This window comes from Arvicola amphibius, chromosome 6, assembly GCF_903992535.2.
Source record: "Arvicola amphibius chromosome 6, mArvAmp1.2, whole genome shotgun sequence".
Lineage (NCBI taxonomy): Eukaryota > Metazoa > Chordata > Mammalia > Rodentia > Cricetidae > Arvicola > Arvicola amphibius.
In genome coordinates, this window is record NC_052052.2 from 24384781 (window position 1) to 24407733 (window position 22953).

The 22953-nt window shown below is 45.8% G+C and overlaps 1 protein-coding gene across 1 annotated transcript in view; it reads left to right on the forward strand.

Annotated features, from left to right (window-relative positions):
- The window catches only part of C6H1orf94 (chromosome 6 C1orf94 homolog), a 40881-nt gene extending 34322 nt beyond the window's left edge, over window positions 1-6559 (forward strand). Inside the window, exons 6-7 of the mRNA XM_038335566.1 lie at window positions 2427-2623; window positions 6484-6559. Of these exons, the coding sequence (XP_038191494.1) occupies window positions 2427-2623; window positions 6484-6559 (273 nt within the window). The remainder of the gene's footprint in view (window positions 1-2426; window positions 2624-6483) is intronic.
- The last annotated feature ends 16394 nt before the right edge of the window (window positions 6560-22953 follow it).

The following is a 22953-nucleotide window of genomic DNA, read 5'->3' on the forward strand; positions in this document are numbered from 1 at the left end:
ATCCCCGAAAACTCATGGATCAGCTAGTCTGACGTATAGCAGTGAACAGCAAGAGACCCTGCTTCAAAACAAGGTGAAAGGTGAGGACTGACACCCAAGGTTGTCCTCTGACCTCCATGAGCGCACAGTGGTGTATGTACCTGTACACACACACACACACACACACACACACGAGAAATACATGCAGTTACATACTCTCTAGCTGCTTGAGCTGGCATACATGCTCACATATAGCTCACATATACTCATCAACAGACATGGAAACAGGCTCAGAGGTACTAGTGTTGGGGCAAAGATGGGATATGAGCAAAATCATTTAGATTGGGGACATAGAGTAGGCTGAAGACAAGTGTTCCTCGCTCCCAAGTGGACTTGCACCTCACCCACAGGTCCATGGACAATCCACGTTTCACTTGGTCTTTCCCAGGAATTCCCGTCCTTTCTCTGAAAAACCTCTTCTCTGAGCTGGCATAATGCTGGTTTGTTCTGAAGGGTTGAGATGGGCCCTTAGGTGAAAACTAGCTTGGGCAGGACTCTTTCATTAGGAATAAGAGTCTTCCCCATCCTAACTGGGATGAGAGAGCCTGTCTCAGGATCCCAGTCACATCACCTCCACCTGCAAACAGTAACACCCCCTCCTGGGTATATATTTGAAGGATCTGTATAAAGCATGGTAGGAATTTTAAAGACAAAGGCCACTGCTGTTTATTAGTTTCCTTTGTATCTCTCATGCCGACGAACTGGTGGGACAGTTGTCCTTTCAGGGTTTCAGTACCCACACTCAGTATCGCTGGGCCCTGCATCCTTTCTTTGAGTGGCATGGCAAAGATTGGGGGAGGGTCTCAGCCTTCAGAGAGTGCACAGCATTGGAAGGCTGGAACAGAACCGGACTCTGGGCTCTCCCTGGGGGTTCTGGCTGTAATTTAGGACTGGAGACAAGTTATTTTACTTCTGGGAGCCTCTGCTTCCTTATCTCTCAAATGGAAGTAATGGGACCTGTGTCATTTTGCTCTTTGTCATGATGATGAGCTGGCCAAGGCGACTGAAGGAAGGGTCATTCTTATTTCTCTGCCCAGTTGGAGAGTACAGCTCATCATGGCGAGAAGACATGACTTAGGACATGAGGCCGTTGGTCACAGTGCACCCACAGTTAGGAAGCGAGGAGAGATGAAGGCTGGTGTTCGAGTGATCTGAACCCCCTTTTTATCCAGTCGAAAACCCCAACCCCTAGGACTCAAACTGTCCGCATTTAGGGTGGTTCTATCCTCAGTTAAACTTCTCTGGAAACACCCTCGCAGCCCAGCCTAGGTGATTCTAAACTCCATGAAACTGACAATCAGGATAAGATCAGAGCGTCTTGTCTCACAGGGTTTGGAGCTGTAGTGACAGCTGTGAGGTGAAGGGTCTCCCACAGCCCAAGGGTTTCATACGCACTTGACTAAGTGCCTTATTTTCCTTTATTTATTCATTTTGACCTTTTGGGTTCTGTTTTGGGGGACAGGATTTCTCTGTGTAGCAGATCTTGCTCTCCTGAAACTTGCCCTGTAGAGACCAAGCTGACCCACCGGCCTCTGCCTCCCTCCTGAGTGCTAGGATTAAAGGAATGAGCCACCACCACCCACCAAGTGGGTTTATCTTAGACATGAACATGCAGGGAGAGAGAAAGGGGGCCTTTGAGTACCGTGGCTTCTATGATGGAAATCCAGAAACGTTGCCAGCTCTGTCAGAAACTCCCTCAGCACTCAGGAGGACCCATGTAAGGAAAGGCCTGCCAGTAATGGGAGGTGTTGTTCCTGATGAGTGCTCCCCATCATGTCATGAGATGCTTAGTGCTCCCCCTTCTTCCCGCTTCCTCCATGGCCTCTCTTACTGTATCCACTCTGCTGTCTCAGAGCTGCAGAAATAGCAATGAATAAGACGGAAAGGAGGAGCCCCAGTCCTCAGTGGGCATTTGCCCAGGTATCCGGCATCTTCCCCTCAGTTTTGTGTTGCCCTGCCTCCTTTTTGCGCTTTCTTAAATATTACCCAATGCTGCAGCCGCTAGCCACGTGCGGCCATTTACAGGAATCGCAACTCAATAGCATCCAGACTTTAGCGCCTCATTCACCCCAGCTGGATTTCAAGCCCTTGACAACCATAGCTGACAGCTACACAGCGGTCTTCACAGCACAGACCTGTTCTTCCCTGACAGGGATTTCCACTGGGTGAGGTTGTTTAGGGCTCACAGTCTGTTGAGGTCTGAAGGTAGAAGCCAATAGCACGAATCTCAGCAGGGCAGATAGTGTTTGTCCATTTTACAGATTAGAAGTTTGAGACTCAGATACATAAGGCAAGGAAGGGACACACAGATGAAAAAGGTAGCAGCTGGGGTTAGGGTCAGGGCTGGGAAATGTTGATTTTGTCTCTCTCTTCTCTCTGCCCTGCAGGTGACACCATACAACCCACAGCAGATGGGACAGCAAATTTTCCGCTCTTCCTACACACCCCTGATGAGCTATATCCCTTTCGTCCAGTCCAACTATCCATATCCTCAGAGGACGCCCCAGAAGCTGCCCGCCAACCCCCGAGATCCTACCCCAATGGCAGGAGATGGGCCTCCATACCTCTTCACCCAGGGATATGGGTGAGTCCTCAGTCATGGTGGGTGGGGGGGAGAGCTGACCTGAATCCAGATGGCTGTCAGAGAAGGCAGGTGAGCGGGGTGGGCTTCATAGAGCCTTTCTTGGTATACGTGCCCTATGGTGGTGGTGGTGGTAGTGGGGAGGGGACATGTCTTTGTTCCTGTGCCTAATGTCTCTGAGGACTTGGAGAAACACCTGTGGAGGTGAGCCTGGGCCGGGATCTAGGAGGAGCCTTTGGAAGGTATTTTGCAGACTGCCACCTACAGGCTGGTTGTAGAACTGCAGCTGTGTAATTACAGGTGGCTCAGGATGCTGTCATTATCATTGGATAATTTGCAAAGAATGTGGTTAACTAATCTCTATATGACTCCTATCCATTTCCTGATGCATCTGGAGTCCTTGCCAGGCTAATCTTGCAGGATTAGCCTGGACTTATGACAGGTCCTCGTGAAGGGTCCCCCACAGCTTAGCCACTGATGCCCACCAATCAGTATAAAAGCCTGGCATTTCCTGGGTTTGTGCAAGGGGCTCAGCTGCAAACTACCAACACAAACGGGGCGATTAGGGTGATAATTCCTTTTGGACTGTGCATGGTTTGGAGCTACAAAGTTGTGTTTGCTTTAACATAATTAACAGGTAGCTACTCATTCCCACAAGTCAAAACCTCAGCTAGTATTTATTGGTGACCCAAGGCAGGAGGCGCCATACCACTGCTGTGGACCTCAGAATCCTAGGCAGACCATGGGGCATGTGTGTCCCACTTGGAAAAACTCAGGTTCTAGGTTAGGATCAAACTCTCTAGGTTGACATTGATTCCTGCCCTCCCCACTTTGCCCAGCAGACACCCTTTGGCCACTTGACCCTGCATGACCCCAGAATCTTGCCCTTTTAATCTTGCATCTCCCCTAATACCTTGCGAAAAGGGATCAATGTTTCAGAGAGGTTTGATAGCCTGATCTGTTTGGGGAAAACTGTGAGAAACAAAGACACGCAGATTTCTGAACAGTCGGAACTCTCAGACCATTTAATCCCCTGGGGTGCTCAGGGAATGTTCAAGAGGTGGTCGATGGTGGTATTTGAATATGATATCCATGACTTCTTCTTATGTCTTTCCTTTCTCCTCTACTTCCTCCTCTCTTTCTTCCCTCCCTTTTATTTTGTAGAGCACAGCGTGGCATGTAGAACCTCCACCACCATCATGCACTCTAGAAACTACTGTGTTAATTCATGGTGTTAATGCGAGCTTAGCTTGCAGGGAATTCACAGATAATAAGGCATACTTCTTCCATTCAAAAAACGGGGGGCGGGGGGTAGAGACATGGCCCAGCTTAGTAATCTTACAGAGGACCCAGGTTTGGTTCCCAGCACTGACAGTCTGACAGCTCAAAATCACCTGGAACTCTAGTTCCAGGGGATCCAATGTTCTCTTCTAACCCTGCAGGCACCCCTCCCCCCCACATATGACATATGTAAACTGATGCAGACACACATACATACACATAAAGAAAAAGACTGAGGACTGGCAGGACTGGTTGGTACACGCTCTGGTAAAGAGAAGATAAAATGGTCCAGGCCAGAGGCAGGTCTTCTGATGGCAGAGGAGGCAATCTAGGCAGGGAGAATCAGGTCCTGCTGTGGGAAGGGGCAAGGCAATCATTTAAATGCCCCCTTGAGCTCTTGAATTTGAAGGGCCAGGAATTGAATGAACCCAGATTCTAACTCATGCTAGGCAAGTGACTTCAAGCCCTTGAAGGTGCAAGGCAAACTAGAGGCCCGAGGACAGAGGCATGGATGGTTCGAAGCAGTAGATTTGTCCCTAGAAAAGGTGGAAAATAGGATTGGAAAAGGAGGTTGGGATGGGATTATTCAAGTCTTTTGGCTGCTCGGCCTGGGGATCTAATAAAGGCTGTGCACATCAGAGTGAAAACGTGGGCCTAGGGGAGAGAACAGGAGATGGGGTGTAGTCTGGAGGGCTCAACAAGAGGTTATCGATTACCTTCCTGGAGGAGAGAGTGAAAGAGGCTGCCAGGGGACACAGAGGACCCTCCCACTTCTTGCCTTCCAGTGCTGGGAATTAAACCCAGGACCTTCTACATGCTAGACAAAGACTCTGGCATGGAGGCACACCTCTCAGCCTCTGTTTTTGTGAGACAGGGTCTAGTGAGTCTGAACTGGCCTCAAATTTGTGATCGTCTTGGATCTGCCTCCCAAGTGCTGGGATAACAGGCACACACTGTGCTGCCATCACTGTCAATCATTTATAACTCATTTCTCATTTTATGGATATATGTGTTTTGTCTTCATATATGTCTGTGCACCATAGGTGTGCAGTGCCCAAGAAGGTAATAAGGTGCAGTATCCCCTGGGACTGAAGTTATAAATGGCTGCAAGCCGTCATGTAGGTGTCAAGAATCGAACCTGGATCCTCTGGAAGAGCAACAAATGCTCTTAACTGCTGAGCCATCTCTCAGTGTGGTTTTTAAAAGAGAAAAAGAGATGTGTTTTCCATAGGCAATTTGCCTATTAGGGATGTGCTGGCAGTCCCTGGGTTGGGTGCTGAGCAGCCAGGTAACCGTTGCTGCTGTCCTGGAACTCATTTTAGAGAGAAAGATATGAAATCGTATCCAAATCTTGGCTGGTCCGTGGACTGATACAGCCAGGGAGCCACAGATGTAAGCAGCGGAGGCCATTAGACCCTTGCCCTGGTTTGTTTCATTCCCTCCTCCCTCCTCTAACATGGCTTTGTTGTCTCTCCATCTGATGGGAGAGCGAAGGTGACTCTCCTTCGGAATGCGCATCTGCCCAGCTGAAAAGTGCTTGAGAATGCCTGGATTAGACTAAATCCAGCTGTTTGCTCTGCTGCAGTTTGAATTAAGCTCTACTTCCATTCGATGGATGATAGGAGATGGGGGAGGGCATCGCAGTCAGATCCCAGAAGCTTGCATCAGTCTCGTCTGAAGAGGCCAGGGGACGGTCCGTGGAGGAGTTGACCTTTGAACTGTTCAAGTATGCATACAAGTGTGCTGGTGAAGAAATCAGGGAGGCGTGTGGGTTTTTGCTCTTTGAAGCCGAGGCCCGCCTCTCCCTTGCATCCCTGAGAGTTGAGCAGCAGCGTGCCCGGCACTCACACAGTGGTGTCTCAGGGTTGCTGCTCTGAGGAGTGTACGGACAAAGAGGCTGAGGCGGGAAGCAGCTATGTGGGGGCAGTTACGCTGGTGCTGGCTGACCTCTGAGATCAGATACCAGGATGGGACGTGCTCTGCAAAGTTGTGAACTTCCTTAATGTGTTTGCTCCTCTAGGACAGATAGGTGCTCACAGGCCTAGAGGTGAGGTACTCGGAATTGGGGGGCTTCATTCTTGGTAGCCCCTTTGTGGAGACAGCATGGACTCTAGGAAGGATTTTTTTTAAAATATTTATTTATTTATTATATATACAATATTCTGTCTGTGTGAATGACTGCAGGCCAGAAGAGGGCACCATACCTCATTACAGATGGTTGTGAGCCACCATGTGGTTGCTGGGAATTGAACTCAGGACCTTTGGAAGAGCAGGCAATGCTCTTAACCTCTGAGCCATCTCTCCAGCCCCCCAGCATGGACTCTAGACATCATCCATACGTGCCCTCAGCAGCTCCCTGCACCAACATAGTAAGGGACGCAGCCCTTCATGGTCCTCTAACGCTGTCATTTGGAGTTTGAGTTGCCCAGAGCTTAAACCTTGTATGATGCTAAAGCCTTTACCCTCCAAGCTCATCCCAGCTTTCCAACCTTTGACAGCCACAAAAGCAACAGATGATTTTTTTCCCCAGTCTCTCAAGGAACACCAGGGACTTCATCACTACTTCTATTTCCTCTCTCCAGGTTCAACTCGGCGTCCAGAGCCCCCCTGATGAACAGCCCCTATTTTTCCTCCAGTGGGAATGGAATCCGCTTTTAGACTGCTTTCTCTCTCCCCACCTCTCTGTGCCCTTGGATCAGGGCTAAAGGTTCTGGATTTCTGGATTCTGCAACAGCTTGGTGTGAAGTTTGGAAAGTCAAGGTTCCAACCAGGTGGCCGCCAGAAAACAGCAAGACCAGACTCATCTACTGACCAACACTTACCTGCATAGCCTCCCTCACGTAGCTCACACTGCAGACACACCCTCCTATTCGTAAGACCACACAGGCCCCTGTGTTTAGCTAACATGACTGGTTTTTGTTTTTGTTGTTGTTGGTAAGATAGAAAGTAAGACTCTTAATTTAGAACGTTTATATTTTATGATAAAACTATGAGCTGCTTGAACATGCGTGTGCCTGTTCATTTATTTTGCTGTGGTTTGTGAAAGCTGCTCATTTTCTTCCCATGAGTCTCGGTGTTTCTTCAGACACAGAGTGGGGTCTTGGGAATGTTACTATCTACATGTGGATCCCCAGGGGTCAAAATCTTGAGCACTTATCTCTTCTCTCCTGTGATTTACTTACTCTCCAACGTCCCAGATTCCACATCCCTACAATGGGCATTATACAAGGAATATTCTTCCCTGTGGTCTGCCCCAGGTAGAAGTTTTACAGAAAGTCTCTCCTGGACACGGTATTGGCATAAGATACAATTTCAAAATGAATTTTAAGGGTCGGTAAGATGGCTCGGCTAGTCAAGACCCTTGTTTCCAAGCCCAGTGACCTGAGTTCGATCCCTGGGACCCAGTGAGGAAACAGAGAGAGCTGACGCCTAGAAGCTGTCCTCTGACCTCCATGCATGTATACACACATGTACACACACATATGAACACACACGCATACTCAAATAAATGGAACAAAAATCAGTCTGAGACGTGACAAACTCTGTTCAAGTGGGAGGCCTAACGACGCTGTCCTTGACTTCCGTCTGGTCCATCTCTGACCAGTGACCTGCAAGGCAACCCCGAGAGCCTCCTGGTCACATTCATGGAGAATGCACGATGGAAAGAGGAGACAGTGGAGTTGGTTCTCTAGGTCTACATCCATGTAGGCATCACGAATCAACGGCCAGGTTTTATGCCCTTGGGGCTGGTTGGAGCTGGAGAATCCATTTTCCATAACAAGCAGCTGTTATCAGCCAGAGTTGGTCTGTGGTGTGAAATCCATGGTTATGCTTTTAATGCTTGTTATCAGGATGAAATTAAATAGGACTTGTTAATGTCAGGATGAACGCTTTGGTCCATGCACATGATGGACCACCACTATTTCCTCTATAGCGCTCTTTTATCAACAGTGCTGGGTACCTGGGGGCTGACTCTACAGCGAGAGCCGGGTCTGAAGAACACTGGACACTGTATTCCAGTCCTACAAGCAATGACAGGCAGAGGGTCTAAAAGGCACTGATGTCTTGGAATGGGCATAAACCACAAAAAGTATTTCTCTTGACCTCATAGTATGATGTCACTAGACTCACTGACCTTTATTCTGGAAAAGTAATTTCTTCCCCACTTTCCCTTAAGACTAATAATACCTTATCTTCCTCCGTGGGCTACATTTGGGGCTCCTGTTACTCTTTGGGCCTCTGCTTCTCATATTGCTGCTTCTTGCTATGTTTGGTTAACAGGCTGCTCCTGTATTAATTACCTTCCTGGTTTCTGAAACAAAGTATCAGAGCAAAGCAACTTAAGGAAGAAAGGCTTTACTCCTGCTCACAGCTGAAGTTCCTCATGCCGGGGAAGGCCTGGCAGCTGGGGAATGAGGCTGGTTCCACTGCCTCTGCAGTCAGGAAGCTGAGGGGAAAATGGTGCTACTCAGCCAGCTTTGGCCTTTTGATGCAGTCTGCAAAGCAGGCTCGTGAAATGTTAGTCTCCTCTCCAACGCCTTTAATCTAGAAGACTTTTTTTCAAGACATGCCCAAAGAGTTATTTCCAAGGCAAGCTGCCAATGTAAACTAAGGGCGTCTTATTTCTAGCTTGACTGTAGTTTACCACCCCCTCCCTTGATCTCAGCCTGTTGAGAGGGAGGGAGGGAGAGAGAGAGAGAGAGAGAGAGAGAGAGAGAGAGAGAGAGAGAGAGAGAGAGAGAGAGAGAGAGAGAGAGAGAGAGAGAGAGAGAGAGAGAGAGAGACAGAGAACATGGGGACATGGGGATTACCATTGGTCAGATGCAGTTTCTTAGAAACTTTTCCACTTTAACATTGGTGAGAACTCCCCCCCTCTGGACCTGAGTCCTATTCATGGTAATGGCAAGAGTTATGAGGATTAAAAGATGATGTAGACCCGAGTCAGACTTAATGTCTACTCAGTGGAGACTATGGTATAAGAGGTGGCAATGAAGACATATCTGCCCTACTCCTAAAACTTTCTCCCAGATAACATCCATTTCCCATGCTATGCTAAAATACCCCGACTGAAAGCAACCCAGGGAAGGAAGAATTTGTATGGTATTCAGTCCCATGTTATAGTCCATTGTAGGAACTTAGAGCCTCCCACCTGCAGTCAGGATTACAGAGAAACGAATGCATCCTTGCTGCCTGCTTGCTTCTAGATTTCTCAACTGTTATATAGCCAGAGCCCCTCTGTGTAGGGAATGGTACTGCCCACAGGGGGCTGCGTCTTCCCACCTCAACAACCAAGACAATCCCTCACAGGCCAACTTGATGTAGATAATTCCTCAGGAAGGCTTTCTTCCAAAGTGACTGTAGATGGTGTCAAGCCCACAGCACATCTACCCTGTACCTAAGGCAGAGCTGTGATGGAGGAGTGGTGAGCACCTCAGAAGGACAGATCACGCCGAAATGCTGAAGGATCTATGACAAGAAGCAAGCTACACTTCCTTGTGAGGTTCCAAAGTCTACAAAGCTTGAGGTCCCATGTGCCTAGCATCACGAAACATGAGACCAGAAGCTGATGAAGGCGAGAGGTCTACACTGTAAAGCAACTTCTGTCCCTGCCTCCCAAACTCCATACACAGCTGTCTGGAGGAACAGAGGCCATGTCTCCAGGGAAACTTAGGGGTCACACAGCAAAGGTGTGGAGCTTATGAAAAACTGAGATTTAAAAAAAATACACTTGCATCCCCTGAGGAAACAGCTAGGCTATGGTGAAGCAGGGGGCCTTTGGGAATCAGCCCTCACAATGAACATCCTTCTCTAAATAGCTCCTATTCAACATCAGGACCTAATGATTATTTGCAATAGATAGTCCCCAATAAGAAACATCAAGATAAAGCAAAAACAAACAAACAAAACAAAAAACAACCAACTTGACAGTGGTGGTGGCACACACCTTTAAATCTAGAACTTGGGAGGCAGAGGCAGGTGGATCTCTGTGAGTTTGAGGCCAGTCTGCTCTACAGAGAGAGTTTGAGGACAGTCAGGGCTACAGAGAAAAACACTGCCTATGGGGAAAAAAATTAAAAGGTAGAAAGACAGATCAAAATTTTCTAAAGGCAGTAAGAGAAATCAGTAATATCTATATTTACTTATTTTTAGTAAAGGTAATTTTTCTATAAGCATACTTTAAATGCCTAAAAACAAGAAAAGTATTTTTTGTACTCTTTTTTTTCCCCTTTTCCTTGTCATTCAGGACTTTTTCCTGTGAAGGAGTTAGAAGAAGGTTAATAACAGATTGCTCTCATAAAAAGGAGACTAAACAAGGGACTGGGGTGACCTACAAGAGACAGAATATAAGACAACATGAAGCTAAGACCAGGGCCCCTGGGTATCTGGGCAGCAGTTCCAGTGAAAACAGAGGTGGGTACCGGGGTGCTCTCCCAAACAGAATGGTCCAAACCACTGCTCCGAGAGGTGAGCAGAGGAGACTTAAACCAATGTATAACCTTAGGAAATTTGAGAGTAGCAGGGATAAAGCCAAGATTCTAAAAGTCCCAGAAGGACCTTGAGCAACACAGAGACTGACAGTCACACCAAGAAGAGCTTGTGAAAAAGAAACCTTGAAGCCCACCCCACAAGTGACAGGCTTCCTCCAATAAGAAAGCACCTACTCCAACAAGGTCACACCTCCTATAGTGTCATTTCCTTTGGGGGACCTGAAGCACCATTAATAAAAACTCAGAAAGAGAAATTTGGGTTCAACCCGAAGACCAGAAAAGTAAAACAGTCAACCCACTGGCTCTTACCTCTATCTCAGTACAAAAATGGCCATCCTGCCTCCAGGAATCTCAGAATGAGACTGTGTCTAAGAGCTGTCTCCTCTCCTCTTACGTTCCTCACTAGTTCTGTGATTAAGGGCACGCACCACTACCGCCTGGTTTCTATGGCAACTAGTGTGGCTACTGGGATTAAAGGCATGTGTCGTTGCTTCCTGGTCTGTAAAGATGGCCAGTGTGGCTGTTTTACTTTTCTGATCCTTAGGCAAACTTTATTAAAATACAAATGGAATGCCACTACAGAGGCCATTTTCTTTTTTTATTTTATACTTTATTGTTTTTAATTGAGCTATACATTTCTCCTCACTTCCCTTTCTTCCTTCCCTTCCCCCTTTTTCCCTTCCCCTCTTTCACACACTCCCAATTTACTCAGGAGATCTTGTCTTTTTCTCCTTCCTAGGCACATCCATTTATGTCTCTCTTATGGTCTTCTTTATGGTTTATTTAACTTTATTTTATGTGCATTGGTGTGAAGGTGTCAGATCCCCTGCAACTGGATCTTCAAACAGTTGTAAGTTGCCATGTGGGTGCTGGGAATTGAACCCGGGTCCTCTGGATCTTAGGGTCTTCTTGGTAGTCTAGGTTCTCTGGGGTTCTGAACTGTAGGCTGGTTATTCTTTGCTTTATGTGTAGAAACCACTTGTTAGTGAGTACATATTATATTTGTCTTTCTGGGTCTGGGTTACTTCGCTTAGTATGTTTTTTTTTTCTAGTTCTGTCTCTTTGCCTGCAAATTTCAAACCACCACAACCCAAGTTCTCAACAGTAACACCATAGCCTAGAATATTTGTTATGAATATTTTGGAGAACTAAGGCTTCTAAGCAACTCTCCAGCATTAGGCCGCTGTGATCAGACACGGAGGTTTAAGACGGAAGGCTTGGAGGAGATTGGCGGTGGATCCTCAATCAGGAAATAGGAAGGGGGCTGCTTGAAGTTGGTAGGATGACTCCCAGCCTTTGAGCACCTCCACCAGGACTTCAGGGCTTCTTCCAAGGCTTATCTGATGGTAGGGCCTCCTCACTTCTCAGTTATTTGCTGCTTGTACTGGTTATGCGTTTCCAACTGGCCCTTAGGTATAGGACCCACTTGCAGACAGACACTTCACTCTCTAGCGTGACCTGGTTTTGGCCAGACAGGAAGCAAGCAGGAATGTGGGCACTCTTTCTGGAGGTGGGGGTACTCTGTGAGGTGGGCAGAGCACAAGAGGGAAGGAACCCATCTCTTAGCTCTTTCTGGCCTCAGAATGGCCAGGCAAGTCTTGGAATACCTGGGCTTTGCTTATCTGAGAAAAAAAGAAAGTCTAAATAAAATAAGATGCTACTTTGAATTTCTTTTTTTTTTTCATTTTTTTTTCATTTTTTTTCTCATGGTTTATTTTTTTTTATATTTAAAAATTTCCATCTCCTTCCCTCCTCCTCCCCCCTCCCTCCCCTTCTCCTCCCCCTTCCCTCCCCTCCTTCTCCCTCTTCCCTCCCCTTCCCTCCACCCATACCTCCCCTCCCTCCCTCTCAAGGCCAAGGAGCCATCAGGGTTCCCCACTCTTTCACATACAGCCATTTCCAATTTTTGGCATACTAAAAAAATAAATGAAGCAATGACATTTATTTTTATCACTAGTAAATGTTCTTGAGGTCAGGTACACACATACATGCATACATATATACATACTCATAACATCTACCCACCCATCTGTCCGTCTACCTTCCTGTTCATTTGCTTTCTTAGTAGACATTTTGGGGGAAGTTGCATGCAAGTCACTTACGACACACCTTCCTTGCTCCAGACACAGGCCTAGATGCTAGCTACACAGACGGTCACATTTTGCCTTAACAGACCTACCTGTCTGAAAGAAGAAAGCCTTTTTTTCAACCAGGCATGTTTTCCTTGCCACAACCTACTACTCAGACATTACCCAGGTGAGAGGCAGAAAACTGACTTAGTGGGGTCAGACTCATAAATGAAACACACTTGCCATTTGCTTTACTTTAAAAGGAAGAAGTCCTGGGGACCCAGAGGTCCACCTATATCTCAGGATGGCAGCGTTCAGTCAAATGAGGCCAAGTTCTGGCTGTGCGTCAGAGCCAAGGCAAGAGACGATTGACTTCAGCTCTCTCAACAGACAGAGTATGTAATACAAATATTAGTTAGCCTCGCACTGAAGAACCGAAAGGGTATGAAAAAGACTTCAAGAGTAACCCCCAAAGTAGCAACTGTAGGAAGCAGCTGCCACTCAACAGAAGGGGGTGGGGTTAGGAAAATACAAAAGGCTTAGGAGCTGTAAAGAGCTGAAATTCATGTGGGCATCTGGGAGCAGGGCTATTTGGGGTTAGTGTCTCTGAACTTAGAGGAGGTGATCTCCACCTCTGAGGAGGAGAAGCTACTTTTCTGGTGTTGGTGTTGGAAGAAGGCAAAGTGAAGCTGTTTGTACAAGTGTTTGGGATTTTACAAACTGGATATAGCAACTGCTATTGCGGGGGGAAATGCTGACCAGAGCAGGAACTGGCAATGCATGGAAAATTGTCCTTCATCTTCTAGCTTCGGGTCTCCATCCAATGCCCCATATAGGCACAGCCTAGGTAGGAGGAAGCAGGTACAGCAGAAATAGTCTGTAGAGTTTCAGGACCATCAGGAGAGGGTTTGCTGCCAAGGATCAGATCTAGTACCCAACACATTTCTCTGCTTAAGGATGAATGCTTACATCCTCCCAAACTGAGCAGGTGGGAGTCCAGATCTCACTGTGATGAGGCGGACTATCTGGAGATGGAGTAGGACTGTCACCATGGTGTTAGTGTCATGTTAGGGCATGCTCACTTTCTAAAGAACAGGACACACGAGAAGAAAGCAAGACCGTGCCACAGTGTCCACCTGCAAGGCATGGCCAGAGGTTTTGGAATCAAACCTTGATGACAAAACTTGATCTTGTCTTGGTCCTTTGGACATTCAGAACTGAGAGAAATAAATGACTAATGTTTAAGTCGCCCAACATACAGCCTTTTGTCGTGATAGCCTAAGCAGCAGGAGGGGCCCTCACTGACCTTGGTGTGGAATCTTCCTGGGGTTGGTGAAATATTCAGAAGTTACTAGCCCTAAGAGCTGTTTTCCGAGAGCTACCCTCACCTATCTCTTAAGTCTTAGAGGAGGAGAGACAGAGAGACAGACAGAGAGACAGGCACGCACGCACGCACACATGTTGTGGGGGCGGGAATGCAGCCTGCCGCTCTCACTACACACACACACACACACACACACACACACACACACACACACACGGGTTCTGGAGTAAAATGCCTTGGCTAAACCCTATTTCCACAACGTTCTCCTGCGTCTTCACTCTTCAGTGGCAGCTGCTGTCCTCTAGGCTCCGTCCAGGAGCCGGGGCTTGGGGGAGGGGCCATCAGCAGTTATTCATCAACACACCAGCCCTCTTCTTCCTGCATCATAAAGTCTTAAGGCCGAGCTTCAGCAGTTTACTAAATTACCAGAACGCCAAGAAAAATAGCTTTAATAACACATTTCTGCCTATCTATTATTTTTTTTTATAACCCAGAGTGGAGAATTAAAAGGCTCCCTACCATTTAAAATAGGATTTTTTAAATTAAAATGAACATGTTAGGAGGATTTTTTTTTAACTCACAAAAGGAAGCCATTGATTCAGGGTGTGATTACTCCAAGCCGAAATTTTATGGCTGACTCTTTGTGTGGTGAAGAAGAAAGAGGAGAAATAGTTTTCACTGAAAGGTTTAGAAGGACACCAATTAGAATGGGTAGATGGACAGGTCATTCTGTCCTCTCACGTAGTTTAGTGTTAGAAACACTGTTTTCAAGAGCTGCATGAGGGGCTGGCAAGATGACTTAATAGGTAAAAAAAGTACTTGCTACCCAGGGATGCAAGCCCGAAGACCCGAGTTCAATCCCCGAGGCCACAGAAAGGTGGACGGAGAGAACGGACTCCTGAAAGTTGTCCTCTGATCTTCATATACATGCCATGTATGTGACCCCCCACATCTCAGCACACACACACACACACACACACGTAATTTACAAAGAAGAATTACAAGCTGAAGACGCTTAACTATAGTGTCCAGGGGACCAGATGGCCATCCAGCTGAGACCTCATAGGGAGCCAGGTCATGACAAAGTGCCCACAATTCACTTTCTTCTCCCAGAGAGCCACAACATTAAGAATTTTATTAGGTCTAAGTAACTCTCTAAATGCCTAGGTTAAGGCATATACTCAACTCTTCTGTAGATAGCTATTTTAAGACAGCATCGTGCTGTGCAGCTCATGCTGACTGTGAACTCATGGTCTTCCTAGTTCTGTGATCAAAGGACTGTGCTCCATCCTTGGATCCAAAATTTACTTCTAATGAGGGGCTTCTCACTAGTGCTTTTTTCTTTACCTAATAATCAAATATGATAAGAAAATAGAAAAAACCTGCAGAATACAAGCTTCAGACTAGTGAAGCCATTATAAACCACTATAACCTTTATAAACCATTTATAATTATTACAAACAAGAACTCATACCATCACTACCAGCACAGAAACCATGTCAGACCCCAGAACCCTCCTTCTGTATCCCTGTCACTCACTCACCCCTCAGAGGTAATCATGAGTCTGACAGTTGGCGTCATAGTTAAAGCAAGTTTTGAATTTCATATGAATGTTCTCATAATACACATTGCTATGTTTTTATTACTTTCTTTTTAACTAGTATATATTTAATTGTATAAAAGAGACCTTTTCTTTCATGTATGTAAGGTAGCTTCTTTCTTCTTTCTTCTGTAATGACCTCTTTTCTATTTTCATGCCTTTAAAAAAATTTCATGTGTGATGCTCGCTTAGGTCACTTAACATGGTTTTCAGGATTCCCCTGTTCCTACAAATGTGGTTTCTTTCTCCTTAGTGGGTAAGTAGTAACTGTGCATATATTCCCCCTTTTCTTTATCCACTGGCTTGTGTTTCCATCCCCTTGTCTATTGTTAACAACACTACGATAAACCTGAGTATAAAGCCTGCCTGTAGTCTGTTGTCCTTGGTGCTTTGGGGTGTGAACCCAGGAGTGATATAACTCAATCACCGTTAGTTCACTTTCTGGTGCTCAGGGCCATAGCCATAGTTGTTCCCACAGCAGCTGCCACCAACAGTGTGGAAGTGTTCCGTGAATTCTGAGGCTCACACAGGTACTGTGCTATGAGAAAGCAGTGAGCAAATCAGATTGTGCCCAGGGCGTTTGTGGTGTGGGTGACAGGAAGGATGGCAAAAACAGACAGTTATCTACCTGGAGTGCTTGGTTATTATGGAGAGTGCCGATGCAGGGGGATGGAGTATTAGCTAGCCACCATTCTCCAGTAAATTGCTCCGATATGTGATTCTAGCTGTAGGAGTGTTTCTTTTATGAACTTGGGTGCCCTTGCATTTGGTGCATAGATGTTTAGAATTGCAATGTCCTTTTGGTGGATTTTTCCTTTGATGAGCATGTAGTGTTCTTCCCTATCTCTTCTGATTAGTTTCGCTTTGAAGTCTATTTTGTCAGATATTAAAATAGCACCGCCTGATTGCTTCTTGGGTCCATTTGCTTAGAATACCTTTTTTTTTTTTTTTTAAAACCTTTTACCCTCACCTGATATTTGTACTTCACAGTGTGGGGTGTTTTGTAGATGCACTTCAAGACCCACTGTCCTAAAATGACAGCATTTCTTGTCTCCCTTCTGTCACTCATGGATTGTAATCCAGGGGTCTGCTGGGGCTGCAGTCTGGTGGGAGAGCTTGGCTGGGGACGACTTGTCCCCAAAGTGACTATTCACGTGTTTGTTTCCTTGTGCACCATTGGCTAGAGGCCTCCCTCGATTCTTTGCTTCCGTGGTCTGGGCAGGACTGGGAGGAATTGGCTTTCTCCTTCCTATAATTCTCCTGTTCTCATCGCCCCGCCTCTACTTCCTGTCTGATTGATCCACCTATACTTCCTGCCTGGCCAATCCGCGTTTATTTAAAACATGATTGACAGAATATAGACAATTCTTCCACATCACCAGTCCACACTCAAAGAGGGAAGGAAACTCTTCCAAAGACACCCATACCAGGAATTGAAGGATATTGGGAGCCATGCCAAGAAATGTCTATATCAGCTATGTTATTGTGAGCAGAGGTGAGTTGGGGAGCTTCTTGGAAGAGCAGAGCCAATGCAGTTGTTTGTGATGCTAGACTCATTTTGCCTTTATTCAATGCCTGGCTCTACCACCCACGGCTTTCCCCAAGTCTCTCCTTGGTAATGGAGGTGTTTAATGAGTGCGAAGTATTTGCCAGGTGCTGTGGAAGAGGCAGAGGAGCCAGCAGTAAACAAAGTTGCTGCTCTTGCGGAGTTTGTCAAGGAGGACATGAGCATTGCTGTGGATATCAGAAAGCCAAGAGGGACAGAGCAGCCTGTAGATACCCAGGGGAGGAGCGATTTCTGGGAGGAGGAGTTGTAAGGGCAATACATAGTAACAGCGGCTACCTGCCAGGGAAGTTAGATACATACTGTGCACCGTGATGGCAAAGACTGCAGACGAGAAGAGCAGAGGAAGGCATCAGGGATGGGGCAGCGCTACACTTACTCTCTGCAAGAAAGAGTCCTGTACAGCTTTTACTCAGTTTCTGTTTCATCTTGCTGGGTTCCCATTGCCATTCTTCCTTTAATACTAACCATCCTCTGAGCCATTTGAGAGCAAGTTCCTGCTAGGCTGTCCCTTTACTTCATCCATTAGTATGTATCTCTTATGAGCAAGGGCTGTTTTATTTTTGCAGAGTGACAGACCAATTATAAAAAAATCAGGAAACTGTGGGTTTCTAATACGAGGAGCGCCATACCTGTCTTATTGAGTCTGGCTTCTTTCATTTAACACGACGATCCCTAGTGCCATCCCTTTTACTGGAAATGACATGCTTTCATTCTCCTCAATGAATAAATAACATTCTGTATAGGTAGCACATTTTCTTCATCCATTCGCCCACTGATGAGCTGATTCCATAATGGCTGTTGTGAAGACTGTTGCAGTAAGCATGGGCATGCAGACTTCTATGCTGTCTGCTGACTTTGATCCCTTCAAGTACATACGTAAGAATGGGGAGGCTGGCATATTAGTTACTTTTCTTTTGCTATGATTTTTAAGACACCATGACCAAGGCAACTTAATAGAAGGAAGGTCTGTTTGGGGCTTATGTTTCCAGGGGATTGGGAGTCTATTAGCAACACAGTGGGGAGCATGGCAGCAGGAGCAGGAAGCTGAGAGCTCACATTTTGATCCCCAAACAGGAAGCAGAGAGAGATAACTTGAAATGGTGTGAATTTCTTGAAACTTCAACACCTGGCCTCAGGGATATACGTCCTCTAGCAAGACCATCATCCCTCCTAGTTCTTTTCAGCCACCAAGTGAGGGCCAAGTATTCAAATGCCTGCTATTTCTGGGGGCCATCTCATTCAAACCACCATAGCTGGATCATGTGGCCACTGTGTTTGTAGTGTTGTAAAGATTCTCCACACTGACTTCCGTAGCAGCTGCCTTCGTCTGCCTCCCCAGCATTAGTGTGTAAGTGCTTTTCCCACCTCCATCTTTGCCAACATTTGTTGCTGTTTTGTTTCTTTGATTATAGCCCTTCTGACTGGGGTGAGAGAGAATCCCAGTATGGTGTTGATTGGCATTTCTCTGATGGCTAAAGATATCGAACGTTTTTTCCCTATATGTATTGGCCATTTGTGTTTCTTCACGTGAAAAACTGTTCAGATCATTTGCCCATTTACTGATTAGGTTATTTGTTCCTCGAATGCTTAATATTTTGAGTTCTTGAAACATTGTAGGTGTCAATCACATATAGACAAAAAACCCCTATTATTTGTACAATTAACAGAGCCTAATAAAATGATCTGACATCCCGAGTCGGGATAGTAACATCAATACTATTATTTCCTCCATAGACTTATTAAAAATTTAAGTTATGCCAGTGGACTACTTTAACCATGAAATCCTTTGAAATACAGAGTAGTTATTTTGCAGAGTGACCTCTCCATTTGGGCACATTTGATGTGACAGGAAACCACAAGCTGTGACTTGTCCCTCCTAGTGCATCGCCTCAGGAGGTACCTGGTGGCTTTGTCCCATCATTGGTGCGATTAACTTGGATCACTGAGTTAAGGTGGTGTTTTCCATCCTTCGCCGGCATAGTGATATAGTTATGGTGAATGACTGTTTCGTGGGGAAACACTCTGAACTCGCATGATTATCCAGTTACTCATCAAGTTACAAGTTTCAGTGATCATCCTCAGCAAGAAGACCCTCACCTGAACCAGCTCCTAACACAAGGCTGATCAATGGTGATGCCTTTAATTCTATAGTCATCCCCTCTGCATTTATTAGTTGGCTTTCTCCAGGAGCTATTTCCAGACACTGTCATGTATCAATTCCTTTTCTCATCTCAGTGATGATATTTCTGAACAAAAGCAACTCAAGAAGGAAGGGTTTATCTGGGCTCACAGCATGGGGGTGCCGTCCTTCCCCCACCACAAAAAGATTCAGCTCTTCCTATGGGTGCCTCGTGACCTCTCGCTGGTGCCCTTTGTTTCCACGGGCAGGCTGTGAGAACAGCCCTATTAGGCCCTCCATAATGAATAGTAAAGGTCCAGCGTCTCTGTGAGTAAGTACTGACTTAACACCATTTGGATAAGTTGTCCTCAGTGCTGCATGGAGCAGAAGCACAGAAGACAATGTCTGGATGCAAGGCTTTTCTTAAAGAGAGAAAGTGTCTTAGTTACGGTTTCTTTCACTGTGAAGAGATACCATGACCATGACAACTCTTATAAAGGACACATTTAACCGTGGTGGTGCACTTACAACTCAGAGAGTTAGGCTATTATCCTCTTGGCAGGAAGCAAGGCAGCATCCAGGCAGATGTGGTACTGGAGCTGGGAGTCCTTACATCTTGATCCAAAGGCAACAAGAAGTGAACTGAAATACTGGGTATCACTTGAGCATTTATGAGACCTCAAAACCCACCTCCACAGTGATACATTTCTTCTAACAAGATCACACCTACTCCAACAAAGCCACACCTCCTAATAGTGCCACTCCCTTTGGGGGCCATTTTCTTTCAAACCACTGCATTCCACTCCTTGGCCCCCAAAGGCTTGTCGCCAATGCAAAACTTCATCCAGTCAACTTAAGATGTCCCCATAGTCTATAATAGTCCCAAACTTATTTAAAAATCTAAAGTTCAAAATCTCTTCTGAGATTTCTGCAATCCGTAGCTATAAATCCCCTGTAAAATAAAAATCAAAACAAAGCTCCCATACTTCCAACATATAATGACACAGGAATACATTAGTAGTCCAAAATGTGGGGAAGGGAGCTTATTGAGGAAATAGTGGGCCAAAGCAAGACCAAAGCCCAGCTGGGCAAACTCTAAACTTGGTATCTTCATGTCTGATGTCAAAACACTCTTCAGATCTCCAGCTCCTTTCATCTTTGGTGACTGAAACATACTTCTTCCTCTTGGGTTGCTTCCACTCCCTGTTAGCAGCTGCTTCTTGGCAGGTGTCCCATGGCTCTGGCATCTCCAAGGCAACCCAGGCTTTACCTTCACAGCTTCACACAATGGCCTCTCCAGGCCTGTATTCAAGAACGGCCCTGACACATGCCTGGCCTCAGCGGGGAGATTTCATAATGCCCCTCTTCTGTCCTTGAAGCCAGATGCACGTGGCCAAAGCTGCCAAGTTCTGCTGCTTATTTGGGCTGCAGCACGGTCCCTTCATTCAGTTACATCTTCGCCAGCTTTCTGTTTTCAATGGTTTCCTTCACTGCCTAAGCTTGAATGCCCTAAAACTTTCTCTGTAGACTAGGCAGGCCTCAAACCCAGAGATCTTTCAATTAGATCTTCACCAGTTTTATGTTTTTGATGGTTCCCTTCACTGCCTAAGCTTGACTGTCCTGGAACTTGCTCTGTAGACCACACTGGCCTCAAACTCAGAGATCCACCAGCCTCTGCCTTCCCAGTGCTGGGATCAAAGGCATATATACTACCACAATGGCTCTAAGCTTTTCTTTAATTCCTTTTCACAATTGGAAACTTAGCTGAGTGGGATCTTGGCCTGAGGTCAACTCTCCCATTATTCCATTTGCTAATCAGTTTATCTCCTTGAATACAGAACTTAGCTCCATTCCACTTTCTGGTCCTCCTTTTCTCCTCAATTATTTTTATTTGCTTAGGTTGCTCCTTTCCATTGTCTTCATTAGAGTTAACATTTGTAACCACATAACAGAGTCAATAATAGACTGTCTTAAGAGTTCCTCTGCCAAGGGAATTAATCCAAATTTATCTACTTTAGCCTCTGGTAAACTTTTCATACAAGGACAAAAAAAAAAAAAAAACAGTCACATTCTTTACCAAAATATCACAAGAACGATTTCTATGCAACATATTAAAATTCCTCTCTGAAACCTCTTGAACCAGTCCCCACAGTTCAAATCACTCTTAGCACCACTGTCTCCCACGCTTCTACTGATCTGGCCCATTAAGCAGCACTTAAAGCATTCCACTGCTTTCTTAACCCAAACTCCCAAAGTCCAAGTTCCTTCCAACAAAAGCATGGTCAGGCCTGTCACAGCAATACACTAGTTGCTGGTACCAACTTCTATCTAAGTGTTCAGAACGGTCCCTCCCACACAAGTGACCTTTTTGGTTGAGTAGAATTGAAGTGTCATCTGGACATATGATTTTTATTTTTTTTTAACAGGAGCCATTTGTCCCTCTGGGGCAATGTCTTCAGACATTTTGGTTGTCATACTAGGGAGGTGCTAAGGGCATTAACTGGGGAAAGACCAGAGGTAAGGCCCAATAGCCTCTACCTCACAGTGAGTGCCTCCCAATAGCAACTATGGAGACCAGAAAGTAAAGTCAAGAAACCATGATGTCAACAAGAAGACACCCACTGCATGGTATCAGCGTGGAGAGACCTACTGTGTGATATCAACACAGAGATACCTAATTCATGATATCAACATGGAGAGACCCCGTGTATGATATCAACATGGAGAGACCCACTGTGTAATATCAACATGGAGACACCCACTGTGTGATACCAACATGGAGACACCCACTGTGTGATACCAACATGGAGACAGACACTGTGTGATCAACACAGAGATACCCACTGTATGGTATCAACATGGAGAAAGACACCCACTAAAGCCTTTGCTCTCTCCAACAAAAGCAGACACAGCCCTTTAATACTTATTACTTCCAAACCCAGTGTGTCTCTCATCTGACCAGGGCTGGGTAGGCTTTGTCATTGCTCTTTTCTGGATCCTCTTAGGGCTTCATGGAGTACAGCTTCCCTGCACTGACATTAGTTCCTTCAACCATCTCTTAGGGACAGCTCCCTGCTTTGGTATGGGAGGTCCCAACTGAGGGACTAACCAGTCTTTGACAATCACACTTCAAACATATAACACAGGCGGTACATAGACCTGTAAGTCTGTTAAAATGCCACTAATTGAACGGATTTATTTCAGACAGCTAACAAATCTAAAATTACACACTACAGTTGACTGTGGAGGCCCTGGAGCTAACAGGGCCTCTCAGAAAAACCTTCATTGATTTTTGTGGAACACTTGTAGCCACAGCCAACCTATGAAAGCAGCTAGGGAATAGGTAGAGAACTGGCCTGACTGGTGGCTCGTATTTTCTCTGCATTAAGGAGCAGGACACACGTGAGGCCATGAAGGCTTGCCAGGACTCCCTCCATTCATCAATGCTGTGAGCAGCTGCTTTGCCAAGCCAGATAACACTCCCGACAATGGAGGAAGGTTCTCTCCTTGTGTGCCACTCTATGGAACGTTTACAGACACGGCGGGCTTTTCCATTTAATCTGCACCATTAACATTTTACCCATTCACTTTTTAAGTTCAGGCAATCAACAAAACAATAACCGAAGCCCTGATTTGTAGCTTTTCCTGATTTCCGTGGTATAAACAGTCCCACCATGACTGATTTCAGACCACCAGCGTGATGTCACTGAACACTGTGGGGAAGAGAAGGCGGGGGGGGGGTGCCACAAGGTAGTATTTCCACCACGCATGTGCAGTCAAAGAAAATAATCTCAAGAGCACAGACAGCAATAAGATAATTATGATATGATGAGATCTGGATACTATCTGCATGTTTAAAAGCATTTGTTATTGTTAATATTTAAT